Source organism: Zeus faber (genome assembly GCF_960531495.2).
Source record: "Zeus faber genome assembly, chromosome: 8".
NCBI classification, from domain to species: domain Eukaryota; kingdom Metazoa; phylum Chordata; class Actinopteri; order Zeiformes; family Zeidae; genus Zeus; species Zeus faber.
The window spans coordinates 24,608,334-24,625,834 of NC_137195.1; the positions used below are offsets into that span (position 1 = coordinate 24,608,334).

Sequence of the window (17,501 nt, forward strand, 5' to 3'; positions counted from 1 at the left end):
TTCATCTGCGCACAGGAGGATTTGACACCGAGACTCAGTTTATAGGGGAAGTACTGTAGACATGTATTTATACTGTGTAGACAATGTGTCACGAGGCATTAATAAAAGGTCAAGCGAGTCAAAAGCTGAAACAATAATTGATAACTAATTTCCAGAGTGGAAACTTTGCGGCTACACCTGAGATCTTGAGTGATGGCATTAGGGCAGAGTAATGAATGATGATGATTAATAATGAAATAAACAAGAATTATGAGGCCTTCAGATTTCTAGCTGAATAAGTTACATCTTGAAATCTCTAGGCTGCTGAGTCATTGTCGTGCAAGTGGTGCAATGATGACACACATACTGTATTTTCCAGAACTGCTGATTATTACTTTTCTTTTACTTTGAACAAGTTACTGTGAATTACAAACTTAATAGCCTATAAAATATTAAAAAATAAAAGTCAAACTCTTGAATGAGAATGAGAGCTTCTTGGAACGATCCTCAAATTTGGGATAGGCCGAAAAACAACTTTTTTGTGCTAGAATTGGGTGGGGGTGGTGGCTCAGGAGGTAGCGCTGGCCGTCTAGTAATCTAATCTAAACGTTGCTGGTTCGATCCCAGGCTCCTCCTGCTAGCATGCTGTAGCGTCCTTGAGCAAGACACTTAACCCCTAATTGCTCCTGATGGCTCCGTCCGTCGGTGTTTGAATAATCGTAAGTCGCTTTGGATAAAAGCGTCTGCTAAATGTAATGTAATGTAGAATTGACTGGGTACCCGCTAATCCATGACTTAACTCTCAACAGTTTAGTTTTTTACAGCGACATAATCCCACGGCGCACTGCAATCCCATTAACCACGAAAAATCTCACGGACATGCACAGTATGACTGTGCTTATTATTAAGATGGCCAGCTTATAGCTCTCACTTTTGATGCGCTTGTTCTGATGAACACAGAGCTGGCGCCTGGCTAGAATTGTTGAATTAGTACAGCCTTGCCATTTTGATCTTGCAACACAACACACTTCTCTACGATGGATTGCATTTATAATATGTAGGTCATATTTGATGTTGATTTTCCTGGAGAATAACAATTTTCTCCCCCATCGATGGGTGCTGCTAGCTGCTAGATTATATAGTGAGGAAAAAATTAAAGTAGTTGTAAACTGAATGCATCATTTTGCTCGGGAGGAAGAAATGTATTTCGACAAGATTGGTTTAATCTGATCATCTGAAATTTATATTCACAAAGTTACAAGGGTTTAGAAAAGGAAAGAGTCAAGCATATATACAATAAAAAGACCCATACAGTTAATTATATAAAAAGTGACGCAACAAAATATAAAACAAATATCACTTCATCAACTTGCAGCATTTTCAAATCCAGTACTTTTTATAAAGCTATAAAAAAACAAGCCTTTACAAATTCAGGAAGTAAAATTATTATTATCTTTAAATAGAAAGTAATTGCACTCCTTTACACATTCATTAAAGCTGACATTTAAAAAAAATAATCTTTCAGATTTGCTTTAGGCGTCAGCAGTCCAGTACGATGAGTCAATCCAACAAATAAAATGAAAAGACGAACCAAATCCTTCCTCTCAAACAGTGAGAAAGCACAAAACAACAGCACATCCACCTGCCCTTCCACCATAAAATAGCGTATAATGTACATCTTAAATAGTAATTTTACTTTATTTTTTAACGCTTTATTATTTTTTTTTTTTCACAGACTCAATCAGGTCCCAGGACAATGTTTTTTTTTGGTTTGGTTTAATTCCACTCCAGTAGTGTGTGAGTTCTTTTGGTGTCAAGGGTTCTTCTGATTCATCACACTTGATGAAACAGGCAGAAAATCTCCATCATACTGCCTGTAAGCGGTGAATGCGATGATGAATAAAATGAGGAGGTGCACCCATCTGACCACCACGACTAGAGAATTGATCTTCCAACCCACCCCACCGCAACCCCACCCCAATCAAACCCTTCGCCTCGAATACAATTTTACATTTAGGCATTACTAGGGTATTTTCCACAGGGTATTTCGCAGCTTCTCAATGATGAGATGACAATGAAACGCTCCTAATTCAAAACGAATCTACAAGCTCTTTGCAGGTGTGATTTGAGTCTACGTCGGTCCGTGACAGTGCCTGGAAAGCAACGATTGTGTGAATGTGTGACGTCTCCACCTTTCTACCCCAGCCCCCACCCCCGGCGCCTCCGCCACTACTCGTTGAGCGGCTTGTGTGTCTTGAAGCAGGCGTCCTGCAGCACGCCGACGAACATCTTCTCGTAGCCCTTGCGCATGGTGGCAGTGGAGCCCACGATGCGGCCGATCTTCTTGATGGTGCGCAGCAGCGGGCGCGGCGCACCCTGGTTGCGCAGCGCCCGCAGGCCGTGGGTCAGGGCCTTGGCCAGGTCCAGCTCGTAGTTGGCCGCCTTCCACAGGTGGAGTAGCTGCGGGATGCGTTGGCGCGGCGGGCACGACGCCGCCACCGTCCGCACGTCCTCCGGCCGGACACGGGCCCCCGGCAGGCTGGCGGCCACTCGTGCCAGGTCGTCCAGGCTCACGTTCTGCAGGTCGGAGCAGCGCGACACCTTCTTCTCACAGAGGTTCACGCCTGGAAAGATCCAGCCAGGTTGAGAATCATCACTGTTCTTTGTTTTACAGCACTGCATCAGTTCTTAAAATAAATGGATCAGTGTTGTCAATTCATAAATAATGAATTTAGTCAGGCAGGTTGCTATTCTTGGCCATTGTATCCGCTGTGCATGTTTATGCTTATTGATGTTCTGAAAACATCTCAACTGACAGTAACGGTAAAATTCCAACATACTGCTGTTTTAATAGCATCACAGTAATATATTGAATCTGGTGGCTCACAAGTTGGTCACATTAAGTATGACAAATATTGTTCAATCAAAGTACGCAGTCACACTAATAATATTATATATATAATAATATGAAGGTTTATTTTACAGAGATGAACAGATGAACAGTTAATAGATTAAAAATTGTGCAACTTTTTCATCTGCTCTTGCTAGGGATGGGCATGATTAGTCGACTAATCAATTAGTTAACTTGGGCAGTTGACCTCTGAGAAACTACTGCTGATCAATAAGCGTTGCACAGGCATCACGAGAAACTCCGCCCGGACTCTAATAAGTGTAGCGCACGCATCACGAGAAACTCCGCCCGGACTCTAATAAGTGTAGCGCACGCATCACGAGAAACTCCGCCCGGACTCTAATAAATGTAGCGCACGCATCACGAGAAACTCCGCCCGGACTCTAATAAATGTAGCGCACGCATCACGAGAAACTCCGCCCGGAAGTGCAGCACACGCTTCACGAGAAACTCCACCCAGCTAAGTGGAATGTGGCTACCTTTCGATTTGTTCAAATTTTTAATGACAATTTAGTCCAGGAAGAATGTTATGTTTTTGTTATGTAATTGAAAATGTGACGTTATATGTTTAGTTAGTAGTTTTAATTATGGGGTTTTTTTCGCAGCATTGCTGCTGCCTTTGCAGGTCTGAAGTCTTGTCTTTTCTTTTGCTCCGTAAATGCTTTTTCATGTCTCTGTTCTCGGGCACCACTGCGAAAGAGAGCTTGCTCGCATTTGATCTTCCCTGATTAAATAAAGGTTCAATACCAATAAATCCACATGCTCAGTCAGCCGCCCCAGACCAAACAAAAACAGTTTGCCGACCTCGTATGATGCCGTAGAGCTTGTCCTGGTCGCGGTTCTGTTCCCGCCAGAGCCGCAGCAGCTGCAGGACCTGCTGCTGGGGGGCGCAGGCCTTCTTCAGCCGCTCCAGGCTCTTCCTGTCCACCCGGCGCCCGGGAAGGCTCTCCAGCAGCAGGTCCAAGGGCACCGCGGATAGCTGGAGAGATGCCAGCGACTGGAAGACCGCCTCCTCGCACAGGGTCAAATCTGAGAGACGAGGAGGAAATACTGGGGCTTACATTGGGGGGTTCCAAATTCAAATAACCTGGGGGCCACTGGCCAGGTTGTGTTCTCCACCTCACATTTGTGGATTGCCTAATAGAAGTCTGTCAAAAATAAACACGTCATCATGAAGAAAGGCTGGGTCTTTAGATTAAAGCTGCTATTGCGTATTATTTCTCTGTCAAATTCTGTAACACCTTGAATACAAAGGTTGATTAAAGTATGATAATCAAACTTAACATTCAATATTTATATGTATCTCTTGACCTCAACATTAAAGTTGTGCCGTGAAAGACTCAACTGTCAAACGTTAATAAAAGGAAGTAAAAAGTAGAGAGGCATGGGTACACTGCAGCCGGTAGAACTTTCTAACCACCTGGAGAGGAGACTCTTCCAAGACTCATTTTATAGAGGAGTGCATGTTCCAAGACACAGGTGGTGCTTGGAATGGAGTCAACATGATTCACTGAATAAACATTCAGGTCACTGAGATTCTCCCTCCTTCCCTCTTGATCCCTGCGTACCCAGTTGTCTCTGAAGAGAGACGTCTATACTCTTACTGACCTGCGCTTTCTCTCTATTTTTGGTTCCTTCCTCGTTGATTAGAGAGGCAAAAATGATTTGCAAATATTTTTGTGCCAAACCAAATCAACACTGAGCTGTATTATGCTAAGGCACAACACGGTCTTGGTACTGGTCTTAGTCCAGATAATCCGTTTTCTCTCCATTAATCCAAAATTAAACCTCTGGCCAGGTCGAATTAATTAATTAATCGATTAATTAATAAGTCTTCCTTTTGGAAATAAGATTTTAAACCATGACCGGCTGAAAGGCCATTTCAGGTTGTCCAGATTAAAAGTGTGATTTACTCTCAGATTAGGCCTAATCTGTGTGCACGAAACCGCCCGTTGGGTAGGTAAGATGCATTTCCCTCGATCAACAATTTGGTTTTTCAGCAAGTACATCTGGATGGTCTTGCTCATATGTTTGAGGTTATGCTACACTCCATGAACTTCATGTAACTACTTTAACCAGGCACCCGGGAGAATACCTGTGAAATGTCCTTGTTTATTATCGCTAGAATGCGCTTATGACCACTGTGGATGTACGAGGCCCAGGGCCCGCAGCGCTGACAGTGACTGACGACTAGAAGGAAGGCTTCCTTGACAAGATTGGAGAAGTTGAAAATGAAACCGTGCAACAGAAAGAACTCATCCTATATGAAACATGAATGAAAGGATCACACTATGAAACTGGCTGGAGTATATTTAATTGCTCAAGGAGTGCTCCAATAGTTGGACACGATCAGGTTCAAAGCACTGACACTCACAACACGCAACCAGCAACTGTCAGTTTCATTTTTATTTTTTTTTTACTTGACTGACTGTACTTTTGAGGTTGCGACGAGTCATACAGAGACAAGAGGGAAAAAAATGAAGAAAAACATTCTCAGAAACCGCGCTTCATAGCATTTCTGAAAAACAAGCCTGTCCTCATTGGAGTGTGACAGGGCGACATTAAGGGTGTTCCTCCAATGAGTCTGGGTGTGTGGGTGTGTGGGTGTGTGTGTGTGTGTGTGTGTGTGTGTGATGTAAGCCTGGAGAACCTCGCCTCACTTGCTTGCAATTTGACTAACGCCTTGTAAAACTGTCCCCAACAACCCTTTGCGGACAACCTGCGGTCGTGTAGCCAGCTAAAGAATCCAATTTGTGAATTCTTTTTTTTTTTTGGTGGGGACCTCAGCCTTCCTGAGGCCATCAAGTCTATGGCCTTTCTCCCCTGGTGGCTTTGTTTAGACGTGTTTATCTGTGTGTACAGTATGTGTGTGTGTGTGTGTGTGTGCGTGTGTGTTCCACAATGGCCGTGGCTTGTAAGGCTACAGGAATCTGGTGTCATACTTGAGGTTTCCCCACTTATGTTGATTGTCAGCATCTGCCGATAAAACCCCCAGAGCAACAAAGCCCGAACGTCTTGTCTTGTGCCTCTCCGCCATTTGACTCAGCTTCCTCTGTTATTGTTGCTTGAGGATGTGACAGTTAAAAGCGTAATGGATCCATCATGGGCCATTATGACATTAGAACCATAAACATCCCTTTCAACAACTCCATTCTGCTCTCCCTCAGATATAGCAGTGTGAGAGAATCTGGAAGAAGGGATGGAATCTGGGAGAAGAATTTAACCGAGGAAATTCCCAGTCTTTGGGGAGATGGAAAGAAATGTTGGAAAACAGAGAATGTCGGAAATCCTCCGGTGTTAACTTTTCGTAAATCGATGACAGTGGAGGTTTGGCGGCGACTGAATGATCACAGAAAATCTGCCCCGCATCGGTCAATTGCTCATATATGTTCAGCAATCCAAACCTCTTTACCCCCCCCCCCCCCCCCCCAATGAAATGCCACTTCAAACGCCTCCTGGTCGGCAGTTAGATAACCCAAAAGATGACAAACATTTACAGTATGCTGTGGGGCTAGATACTTCAGCCTCTGTAGACTGCGTGTATAAAATGTTGGATCTGGGTCCGAGAGACTTGTCAAACTAAAGCAAGAAAACGAGTGATAAGTGATGAGGGTGACACAACAAGCCTGTTGTCTGCCAGGACCAGGTATTTAGTGCCTGGGATGTTGTTCTAGAATAACATATCATAAGATAAGATAGATAAGATAAACTTTCTTCGGTGAAATTCAGGATAACTAAGGTCTGTTCTAGGTAATGTTCTAGTTCAAAACTAATTCAAGATAAAATAGTTCACAGTTATAGTCCTGATATTTGATGTTTAAAATATGTGAGTTAACCACATTACCACTTTATTCTCATTTCAACCTGGAAATTAAGATTGTATTTTGGATCCAGCCACTACAACATCTGTGTCTTCTTTTGGTTGCGAGTGTGTGTCGTCCACTGGTCTCACCGCTGTGGCACTTGCTGTGTGTGTGCTTGGCGCACTCCAGTGCTGCTTTCTTGTGCTGGTGGTCGCAGAGGTTGTCCACAGTGGCGTTTCCCCATTGCAGCACTTTCAGACCCAAATCTGTGCAGTTGGTGTGGGGCTGACACGGCTCCGAGGAGGATTCCCTGCTGGAGAAGTGGCCTGGAGGACAGTGCTTGCACACCGTGTCGCTCTCTGGGGTTCCTGGAAGGAGATGAAAATATGATTCACGTTGAGGTTGAAGGTAGGTTGAGTTCCAAACAATCGACACAAGCAAAAGCTTAACAGAAGAGGTTACAAATCTCGAAGGCGCCTACAGTGATTTCTCACAAAGAGAGGCATGGCTTCATCAATTTGAACGGTGTGATTTGAGGAACCGCTTCCTACGCTACAGCATGTGACACACATACACACACACACACACACACACACACACACACACACAACTGGAAAATAAAATCACTCCAGCATGCTGACAATATGACAACAGGGAAATCTATTTCTATTTCTGTAAACACCTTTGACACAAACACTAAAAGGATTCCAATTCCATTGTCCTTTGATTTCACACTCCAATTTATAGACCTCCAATTATGTACTCAAACCTTCTAAGAATGAACACAATTTTTGTTTTGGAAACATGTGAGACTTGTAGGACCCCCAACACGTTTTTTTTTCCACAAACAGTTTTAAAAACTCGAGAAATTCATCATACTCAGTCACACGCACGCATGATTTAACCACATCCTCTTTTGTTCCCCATCTCTAATGGGTTAGAAGTGAGATTGTGTAGGAGGCTTAATTTACTGTTTCCTGTCATGGAGATTACGTCCTATTCATGACAAGGCATTTTTCAAACCACCAACGAAACAAAATTGTTTTATTTCACACCGAGTGAGTGCCAACTTAGATAATCATGCATTATACTTTAGTATTCTTTTAACAAGACCTTGAAATTAAGAACTTTCTTTAAGCAATACTAAGCGATTGAGCAATACAAACGTACGCTCTAGGTTTACCAGTGCAAGAAATATATGAATTAATCCAATTTAAGGACATATTCGGTTTATACAATAAGAAGACGCAAAAGAGAGCAAATCTATGAATGAATTAATTTATCTGCTGATTGAAAGCTGGCTTACAGATATCTAAAACTGACTGTGAGAAGTGGAATACTTATTTTAAATTCCATTGAAGTCTATGGAAACAAACTATTACTTATTGCATGCCTTTGAAAGGCGGGAAAAATACTCACTTACCCAACTGTTGTACAGTTAGGATTATGGAATTTTGCCTGTTCAATAGACTAAGTGTCAAACAAATAGCGGCAACGAGGAACAACTGAAAAGCGGTGCAGCTGAGGCAAGGGCTGTCAGACACGATGTGGCTCATGTGCAGAATGCTAAACCACAGCTGAGTATGTTAGATAATATTGAACCCCCGCCCCTACCGCGAGGGGAATCCCCAGAAAAAGCTCCTGACTTGGTTCAATGAGAACAGCAACTCAGCTTGACAGAAAGCATCAACTCATCTATGGACCTAAATGAGAGAAGCCCCTGCGCCAGCTACGTGGGGAGGTCGGTTGTGAAGTAGTTCCTGGTTGTAAATTGGAAAATACTACTGGTGTTCAATGGACTCACTGAACAATAGATCCAATTATTGCCAAAAGATCCAAAAGAGCCACTAAGCCACAAAGCACTATAGGTTGTGGTCCTTTTAATCACTGCAGTTGGTCCTTTTTGATAAAGTAGTAGTTTTAGTGTCTAGGAAGTACAAAGTGACACATAGCAGGAAATAAGAAGCAATCAAACCATAAATAAGGCTTCAGAAGAGGATGTTGGAGTAGAGCAGACGACACCCTGGGGCTTCAACGCACTGAGAAGCTCTTCTGAAATATTATTTAGGGTTACAAAGCTCCTAAAATAAAAGCTACTTTACTGTTTCTTTTGCTCTCAAGGCACCGCAGCAGCATTTTGGTTTGTTTGTTGTTGTTTTTGATCAATTTTATTCTCTTCCCATGATTCACAATTTCAACAGGGAATATCTCAGAATAAGCTTGGGGCTGTGTTGTGGGGACGGGGTGGTTTGAGCAGCCACACCGGACCTGGATCTAGATGATTGGGATCAGAGAGGCTGCAAAGCTGTTGCTCGTTGGTTGGTCTCAAAGCCCCATCCCCACACACACTCAGGAGAGGAGCCCCTGTCATGACATGTCTATCTGCTCCTGGGCTAATTCCACCGAGCCCACTCTCTCCAATAAACTGGTGTCTACAACCCCCATCTTCTGCGTCTCTGTGCCGGATGTCCCTGAACACGCCACTTGGATGGTGCGTGGTAGACAGAACTGCCTCAGTGGCCCCTCATTCTGCGTATATGTGCAACTCTACGAGGGCGCAGGTGCGTGCGCACGGAAGCTTTTTTTTCTTGTACTCAGCGTCTGTTGATGAAAAGTCCCATCTTAGTTTGGATTTCCTCTGACTCACCGAGACAGCAATTCAGTAACAGACAAAGAAAGAGAAAAAAAAAGTAAAGAGAAATGATTCAGACAAAATACATTACTTCTCCAAATCGTACATTTCTCGAACTCCGACGCACGTGGATTTGCACATACACGCAGATACTGTACATTTCGTCATTTCAAAGGAACAAACTGAATTTGTGAAACAGTTTCAAATTCCCATGCATGCACAACCATCACTAGCGGAAATAAAGACATTCCGGAAAAATACTTGACAGTCATTGTCACCCGTTATCATTTCAATGAAAAGTTTGGCATATCAGTTTGAACATCTTGTTTTTAACTTGTGTCTGCATACTGAAATGCAGATATGGAAAGTAATGACTTACTCTCAATATACAGAAGTACTGGTTTACGCTTCCACCTGTATGGTACTTTGTTGAGTATGTTCACATTTGGTGCTTTTATGCGTGAATGAATTTTCTAACAAAGTATACTGTGCTTTTTTTGTTTTTATTTGAATTTTTTTAATTATTTGAATTACAGAGCCAATCGAAGCAAAATATTTTCTACACGCCAAGTGCATTTTGGTCTAATCTCTTCTTGTAAATCTCATTTTAATAATATACTTTAGGCATTTTATATCCCCTTGTTTGTCTTTCAGCACCCCTGCTTCCCTGGCTTTTTTGTTATCCTATCCTAGTTCTAATCATGTTACATTAAAGAAAAATCCTATGTGTATTCTTATTATTATTTCATTTTATATTTTACTGTTTTCCTTTTAGTTTCATTATGTTTTACTGATCTGTTATTTTATTTATTCTGACTGTGAATCAGTTTGTAACCTTGTGCTGTAAAATTATTAAATGTTGTTAGCATGATGACGATTATTTTTGTGGTAATTCGTTAGGATTCGTTACGGCATAAAAAAATAAAATTCAAGGAATTTCAAGTACTTTTTTCAGTACTATTTTTTTTTCATTTTCAAGGACTTCACATAAAACAAATACATTTTCAATATGATCTTTATTAGTTAAAATAGAATATGATCTTAATCTCATAGTCTATTATTTATATTAGTATATCTATTATATCTATATATCTATTATTAATCTCAAGGTCATCAACTATTATAAGTGTCTATTTCCAACCATGCTGGATTAATTGTGCATTTCCCTGGCATAATCAATGTTTTAAAAGCGATTTTGGAAATATGTTAGGATTTGAAGAACAAAACCAAGCTCTTCAAGGCATTTTCAACCACTTCGGCACAAAAGGGTTATTTTCAGGATATTCCAGTACTTACATTTCTGAGGACGAAATTCAAGCACCCTCATGGACCCACGGGGTATTCTCTAAAGGTCGTTATGATAAGGCGGTGATAACCCACGATAGCGTGAATCGTTAACTTAGGTAGCTGTTACGTGGCAGTTGGAGCTCAGCGGGTTCTCTGAATGTCGCTGTGAACTGATACGAGGCCTACACCACTTGCAATTTCAAACTCCTGCTTTTTCAATCATGTTCTTATTTCTTAAGAGAAGGACATTGTTGCAAATAATTGTATGGTCGCGTACATATTGTGCGTGTGCACACTTTTCTCGGTATGTTCAGTGCCACTAATATCATAGCCTGTAATATGAAATAATATCAATATACAGAACATAAAATACTGTATGTAGGGACCTGCTTTGTATTGGTGCAGAAAATAAGATAAGATATTGTGTAAAATTAGAAGACATTAATTACCTGCAATTAAATTAAACACTTTTTGATTTGCCTCGCACTTTGGTGGTGCGGCAATATAATAAATACATTTGGAATATAATAAATAACTACCTATCTCCAACACTGTAAAAACTGCAGATCGTTAAAAAGAGTAATCTAATGCATTTGCACCACAATTAAGGGCTGATTGCTGCTTCATAAGGCCGCAGGTTACATAGATAGTTTATTTTGAAAAGTGATTCTATACCTTTCATGAAGAGGTTATTCTGTATGTATATATACACACACACACATACGTTCCAACTAGCCCAGTCTCTACAATAAACTGTGTCTGAAACTCCGTCGTCTGTGTCTCTGCCGGAGGTCCCTGAAAACGCCACTTGGGTGGCGAGTGGTGGACCTAACTGCCACACACACACACACACACATATATATATTGAAAAGAATTCCATTTGTTTCTTAGTTACACGATTGATACCCAATTGACTGGCAAAACAGCCATGTTGGCATTTTCCATGAGGAAGATGGCAATAATCACATATATTCAGACAAAGTAATTAAAATATATACGTTAATATGTATTTTTTTCACCTACACGAGAAAATTACAATGCAGAACTTATCATGCGGAACTAAAGTCAAGCATCGGTTTTGTGTCGGACTGCTTAACAATGACACTCGAGCCGCGAGTCCTTAAACTTGGCTGCCCCCAGGTCAGCCTCACTTACTTTACTTACTTGCCTATGGAATAGCCCCCTAGGAAGAACTCTGTTATTATTATTATTATTATTATTGCTATCATTCTCCTCCACATATTCATCTTACCAAGGTTTGTCACTCCGTATCCGGACTTGCAGGTGCTGTGCTTGATGCAGAACTCCACCACCAGATGGAAGCCTGGTGCACACTCACACTGCTGGTCGTGGGTACTGTTGCACTGCTGTTTCACCAATTGCCTCTCCTTGCACACCTACACAACACAAACAGAATAAAAAATATGACACAGATAAATTAAAACATATTTTCTGATAGGTGTCAGTGTGGTGACGAACACAACATACTGATGTGGAAATGCTACAGTTAGGGCAATTAACTAATATATATATATAAGTACTCAGGATAATGACATTTTAATACACTTCTCAGTTGGAAAAAACACAACGCAGAACAAACAATAATGTCAGATAAAAAGATGAAAATAAATGACCCACCGAAGTACAGTATTGGCAGGCATCACCCCAGTGCCAGCTTTCGGCGAAGTGCCTCTCGGGGCAGCTCTGGCACTCAGTGGGGGTGTCCAGGGTGCAGTGGCATTTCACGGCCGTGCCAGGCGGGCACTGGTCGCACAGTAAGAGGTCAGAGGTCACGGGATCACGGTGCTGGTATTTGGGTGGCTCGGCCTGTGGCTGGAACGCCCAGGTCAGAGAGGCAGTGAACAGCTGCAAGAAAAAGTTTTGTTTGTGTGAGGGACGATGGTCAGCATTACTGGTGGCAGAATAAAGATCTCTATATATTGACCTATTCCTCTCAAAGATCAAGGTGACTTATGCTGTTGTTAAATACTCATTCTCAGCACTCCAGAAAGTGGACTGCACTCATCTTATATCTTGTATGTGCAGCAGCCACATCAATATGGGAACTTAACTAAAGGGACAATACATGTCAACAACCCAGGACAGGACTGAAATACTTGGCTGAAGTTAGTCAAAACAATGGAGAAATACACAATGTGCATCTGCTTGACATCCCATAAAAACAACGCATCCACGCACCCTTAAATGCACTGGCAGCCGAGCGTAACCCGTTACCTCCAAAACAACCGTACGCATCGCGGCCTTCCTTAAATTCCACAGCATTGTGAGTGGCTCTGCAGTGTGCTTGACATGCAGCCATGCAGCTGGCGGCGGCCACATGCTGACCAGATGTCACACAGTCGACTCTTTCGGTCCCTGAGTCCCTCCGCCATTGACTCTGTGTACTTTCCCTTGGCCGGGATATACCCTCGCTGCCTAGATGGACACAATAGGCTGTCCTTCATCTCAAACGTGCGTGTGTGTGTGCGCGTGCGTCATTAAACATGCGGCAGTGTGTATGTGCAAAGATTTTAAAGTACGCATCTGGGTTTGTCATTTAGGGATTCTTAACTGTGTGTGAATGAGAAACACAAGTGTATGTGTGAGTGTGTGTGTGTGTGTGTGTGTGTGTGTGTGTGTGTGTGTGTGTGTGTGTGTGTGTGTGTATGTGTGCGCATGCATCTGTATGTGCTTAGTTCAGACTACAATACGAATACATGCCTCCAGATGAACATGTGTATGTACAACATGCATGGACGTGCATGTTTATACTGGCATACATATATATTCTCCTGAATCTTTGTGTGTGTGAGTGCGTGTGTGCATGTGTGCGTGTGTGTGAATGTATCTTCATTTCTGCATTTCTGTGTCTGTGTGACTTGCAGTTCCTCTCTGGCTCCCATTCATATGGCGTACTGCTGGAGGTTACTGGGCTTTCCCCATTCACCACCACAATACAAAACATTCACCCAACACTATTATATCACTTACCCAGCGTGCACCAGTGATCGACAGCATGTGTGTGTCTTATTCACCGTGTGACACAAAGCATTTGACCGCAGAGCGAAATTACATTGCCGCGTGTGTTCGAAAATAGAACATGAGAGCCAATTTAAATGCTCTTCTTTGTGTCCACGCACCATGTGTGTGTGTCTCTCATTACCTGTTATATTTATACCTGTATGGACTCAGAAAACACAACTATCCAATGTGCATATGAGCGTGTGTGTGTGAAATGGAGACCCGAGCCAGAGTGTGTGAACAGCTGTGCCTCTTTCTCATTTGCTTGTACATACCATTCATGCTAATATCAAACCTTGATCCACTATATTAGCTTGCGTGTGTGCGGCCGTGCGTGCGTGTGTGTCTCATCAGCTGTATTATACTAATGCACTGCACGGAAATGATCGCCAGTGAGGAGTAGAAAAGTAAATGCTACACTGTCCAGTTGCTGTTTCCTTTATGCTAGCGAGGGTCCTTAAAAAATAAGGAGAAGTCAAAAAATAGATCAAATAGCTTTAGAAACCCCAGAATAGAAACCTGAGCTTCAAACAGCCATGCTTGGCGAGAGCGGCGGTTTTCCCGGCAGAACCTATCCACCTCCCAGCTGAGCATTTTGGTGGCAGACTTTCATCCCGGCGGAGCGACTTATCGAGCAGTGCCGCGACTCGCGCGTGTTTGTTTGTAGCCTGGGTGGCCGCAGCAGGACCCACGCCCGCAATGGCAGCGCTCGTGCTTCAAATTAAGGGGCTGGCTGTATATACAGGCTGTTACAGCCGCGGGTCCGCTTGGCCTGGAAACATCAGGAAGGGACCCAACCGCGCGTTACCTGCTTTCAGCAACTTCATCTGCGGCTCTACCATGTCATTTTGATTCGACTTTAATCATCTGCTGCTGCCGAAGGGTGTACAGGCTGATCCTGAGTCAGATTGTGGTCTTGGGGGGGGGGGCTGGGGCTCATGTGGAAGTGATCAGCTTGTGCTGCGTTAGGAATTCCACACGCAAATACTATGGACCCAATGCAGCAACCATGCTCATCCACCGGTGTCAAGAGAGGAGAGTGTTTGTTTTTTTTAAATACGGCCCGAGGAGATGTATTACAGAGGATTCCTGGAGAGAAGCAGAGAAGTTGCCCCAAAATCTCTGAGAACTGACATTAACACACGGAAATGAACGTTTTGTGTGTGTGTGTGTGTGTGTGTGTGTGTGTGTGTCCATGCCTGAGATTATAGGCAGGCCGATAAGAGCTGGCAAGCCTGCTTTTGCATGCATTTGTGTGTGTGTGCATTTGTCAACTTTTGAAAGAGATATTGAACTCTTCACCTCCCTTCATCCTTTTAGAAGTTGCCATCTGACGACATTGCAAACAGCCACTGGAAACCCAAATTACACAGCAGCCTGGGTCCACTGACAGACATAATTACACTGTTAAGCGTCCTCACAGAGGCTGACTGAGAGGCATATCCTACATGGACCGCAGCCAGCAAGGAGAGGACACTTAATTTCCAATTCAAAACAAATTTCAGCTTTTGGTACAAAATCTTTACATTCTTTATGTACTGCAACATACCACAATTAGAACAATTAGAGGAAAAAACAGTGATTTCCAAAAGTGCACAAACGAGGATGAGGCCTATTTTGGGTTTATTTTCCAGTCCCGATTAATGAATTAATGTGCTGACCCTGTGCTGAAATGGGGTCTACTCGGCGACTCTCGGTGCAGTTCAGAGCACCGAAATGATTAGAACCTGCAGCCTCAACCACAGAAAATTATTGCAAGTCCGCAGCAATAAAGTCTCCAGTTCCATCAGCAATAGTCGCTGCACGAGCAGAAGTGGCAGGGAGTTTGCTCTGAAACGCAGCCAGAGGCAGGCTACGACCGTCTGGTATAAGAACCATGTGTACGGCTCAGTCAGCAAACGACTACGCAAACATTGTGTCCTCTACGAACTCAACTTCACTCGAGATAAATATTGCCACGGGGGGGGTTTCCAGCTCAATATTTTTTGCAGTTGCCAGTTTGCTTGTTAGTTCCACTATATTAGCTGCTGTAACTTCCACACTCCCCCACCTTCCCTGCGTGTGCACCTTGTTGTTCGGCCCTCCCACTTCCCCTTGGAGGCTCAAATTGTGTGTGTGTGTGTGTGTGCGCGTGCGTGCGTGTCTGCGTGCATGCGTGCGTTTTTGTGTGTGTGTGTGAAACACAACATTTGGAAACGCTCTATTTAATACTTAATATTTGTTAAATCAAAAATTTTAAACACCTAGGATCAAGGAACTTAATCTTGAATCTTGAAAGATTGATAAAATACAATCCACCTTGATAGTCCAACACAATCACCTAAAAATAACACTTGGACAACGTAGAGCTTCACAATATAAAACTCTCAAAATGCTTTCAACCAATGCTTTCACCGTCATGATTGTGTGAGTGTAAACGTCAGATATTTATCTGATTCTAGCTGATTTCTTCCCTCAGATTTAGCTGGGTGTAGAGTAGAGGAGAGGATCCGTGCCACAGGCCGGTTGGGGTCGTGGTAATGGATGCCATGAGGAGAGGAACCATTTCACAAAGGGACCAAACCACCACGACTCCAGGCCAAGCAGCCGCCACACGGGCACATGGCTTCAGTTAACACAGGAACACAGGTCTGAGGGGGGATTCCAGCTCTTGGACGTGTGTGTGTGTGTGTGTGTGTGTGTGTGTGTGTGTCTGTGTGTAGGCACACAAACACTACGTTGGGCACATACACACAATTCCTAAATGTATATGGTATCAACATAGCCTATAATTATGTGCATGCATTGTCCTACAGGTATTAAGGCTTGTAAATTAAACATGGCCTTAACTATGGTCAGGTTTAACTGCATTGTGCTTGTAAGGGAATAAGTGCATAGTGCAGCGGATTGATACCATGTTGAGACTCCAGTTTGGTAGAAGAGATTCAATGCATTCATATCATCTTTTCATACATCACAAAATGTGTACTTTTGTGCAAATTATCTTTCTACAGGGTTCTACATGAATAGCGTAACGTTGAATGGGTACATACACCGATTTCAATAACTTTTCATTATCAATACCTAAGAAACTATTCCTCTAAAAAGTCATTATTTAAATTACTCATTATGGACCATCAATATACATTAGCAAATACTTCATATTGTGAGATCTTCTGAAATGGTAGTGGTGGTGTATGTGAATGTGTGTGTGTGTGTGTGTGTGTGTGTGTGTGTGTGTGTGTGTGTGTGTGTGTGTGTGTGTGTGTGTGTGTGTGTGCGCATTTCCAACAGTGAACGTTGAGAGAGTGAAGTGCTTGGACTTCACTTCTCCCAGTCTGGAGAATAACAGCGAACCTTGTCTCCTACTTCTCTACAGATTTAAACCCAGTACTAATAATAAAAGTTCAGTAATTAAGTACAGCAAGTACACTAATCGGTAGTTGCGGCTAAAAATAAATAAATCAATAAGGTACATTCCACAGCAAAGTGAGAGAAGTACAAGGGTTATTATCTTGTCTGGAGAGTGGAGTGTTCTGCACTGTAGTGGCGTAGGTGTCTCGTACCTCGCCAGTAAACCAGACCAGAAACAGCAGAAGCTCCCAATATGTTTTAGCCCAGTAGGGTTTTTTTAAAGAGGATTTTTCAAATCCTTCTGCGATTTGTATCACCTCCCACTTTGTTCTGCCCCACTTACCAATGTAAACAACAGAAAGTAAAAACAAAAACAACAGCGTGACACAAACACAAATCAGCCCACAGTCTTTCCTCTCCTGAGACTATCTTTCTTTTTTCGAAAGCTTCCCCGGCATCAACGCAGGATCAATGAGTTGATTACACTCGTACACAGGCACACACCCACATGCGACGTTATCAGTGCTACTGTTGG

General features: G+C 42.8%; 1 protein-coding gene across 1 annotated transcript in view; it reads right to left on the minus strand.

The window, feature by feature from the left end:
• Window positions 1–2,208: 2,208 nt before the first annotated feature.
• Window positions 2,209–17,501, minus strand: part of LOC307233641 (tumor necrosis factor receptor superfamily member 11B-like) — a gene marked incomplete at its 3' end in the record, with an annotated part of 18,129 nt that continues 2,836 nt past the window's right edge. The window contains exons 2-6 of the mRNA XM_080005014.1: window positions 12,251–12,478; window positions 11,865–12,009; window positions 6,843–7,061; window positions 3,695–3,919; window positions 2,209–2,603 (exon numbers count right to left, since the gene is read on the minus strand). Coding sequence (XP_079861140.1) covers window positions 2,209–2,603; window positions 3,695–3,919; window positions 6,843–7,061; window positions 11,865–12,009; window positions 12,251–12,478 — 1,212 coding nt within the window. The remainder of the gene's footprint in view (window positions 2,604–3,694; window positions 3,920–6,842; window positions 7,062–11,864; window positions 12,010–12,250; window positions 12,479–17,501) is intronic.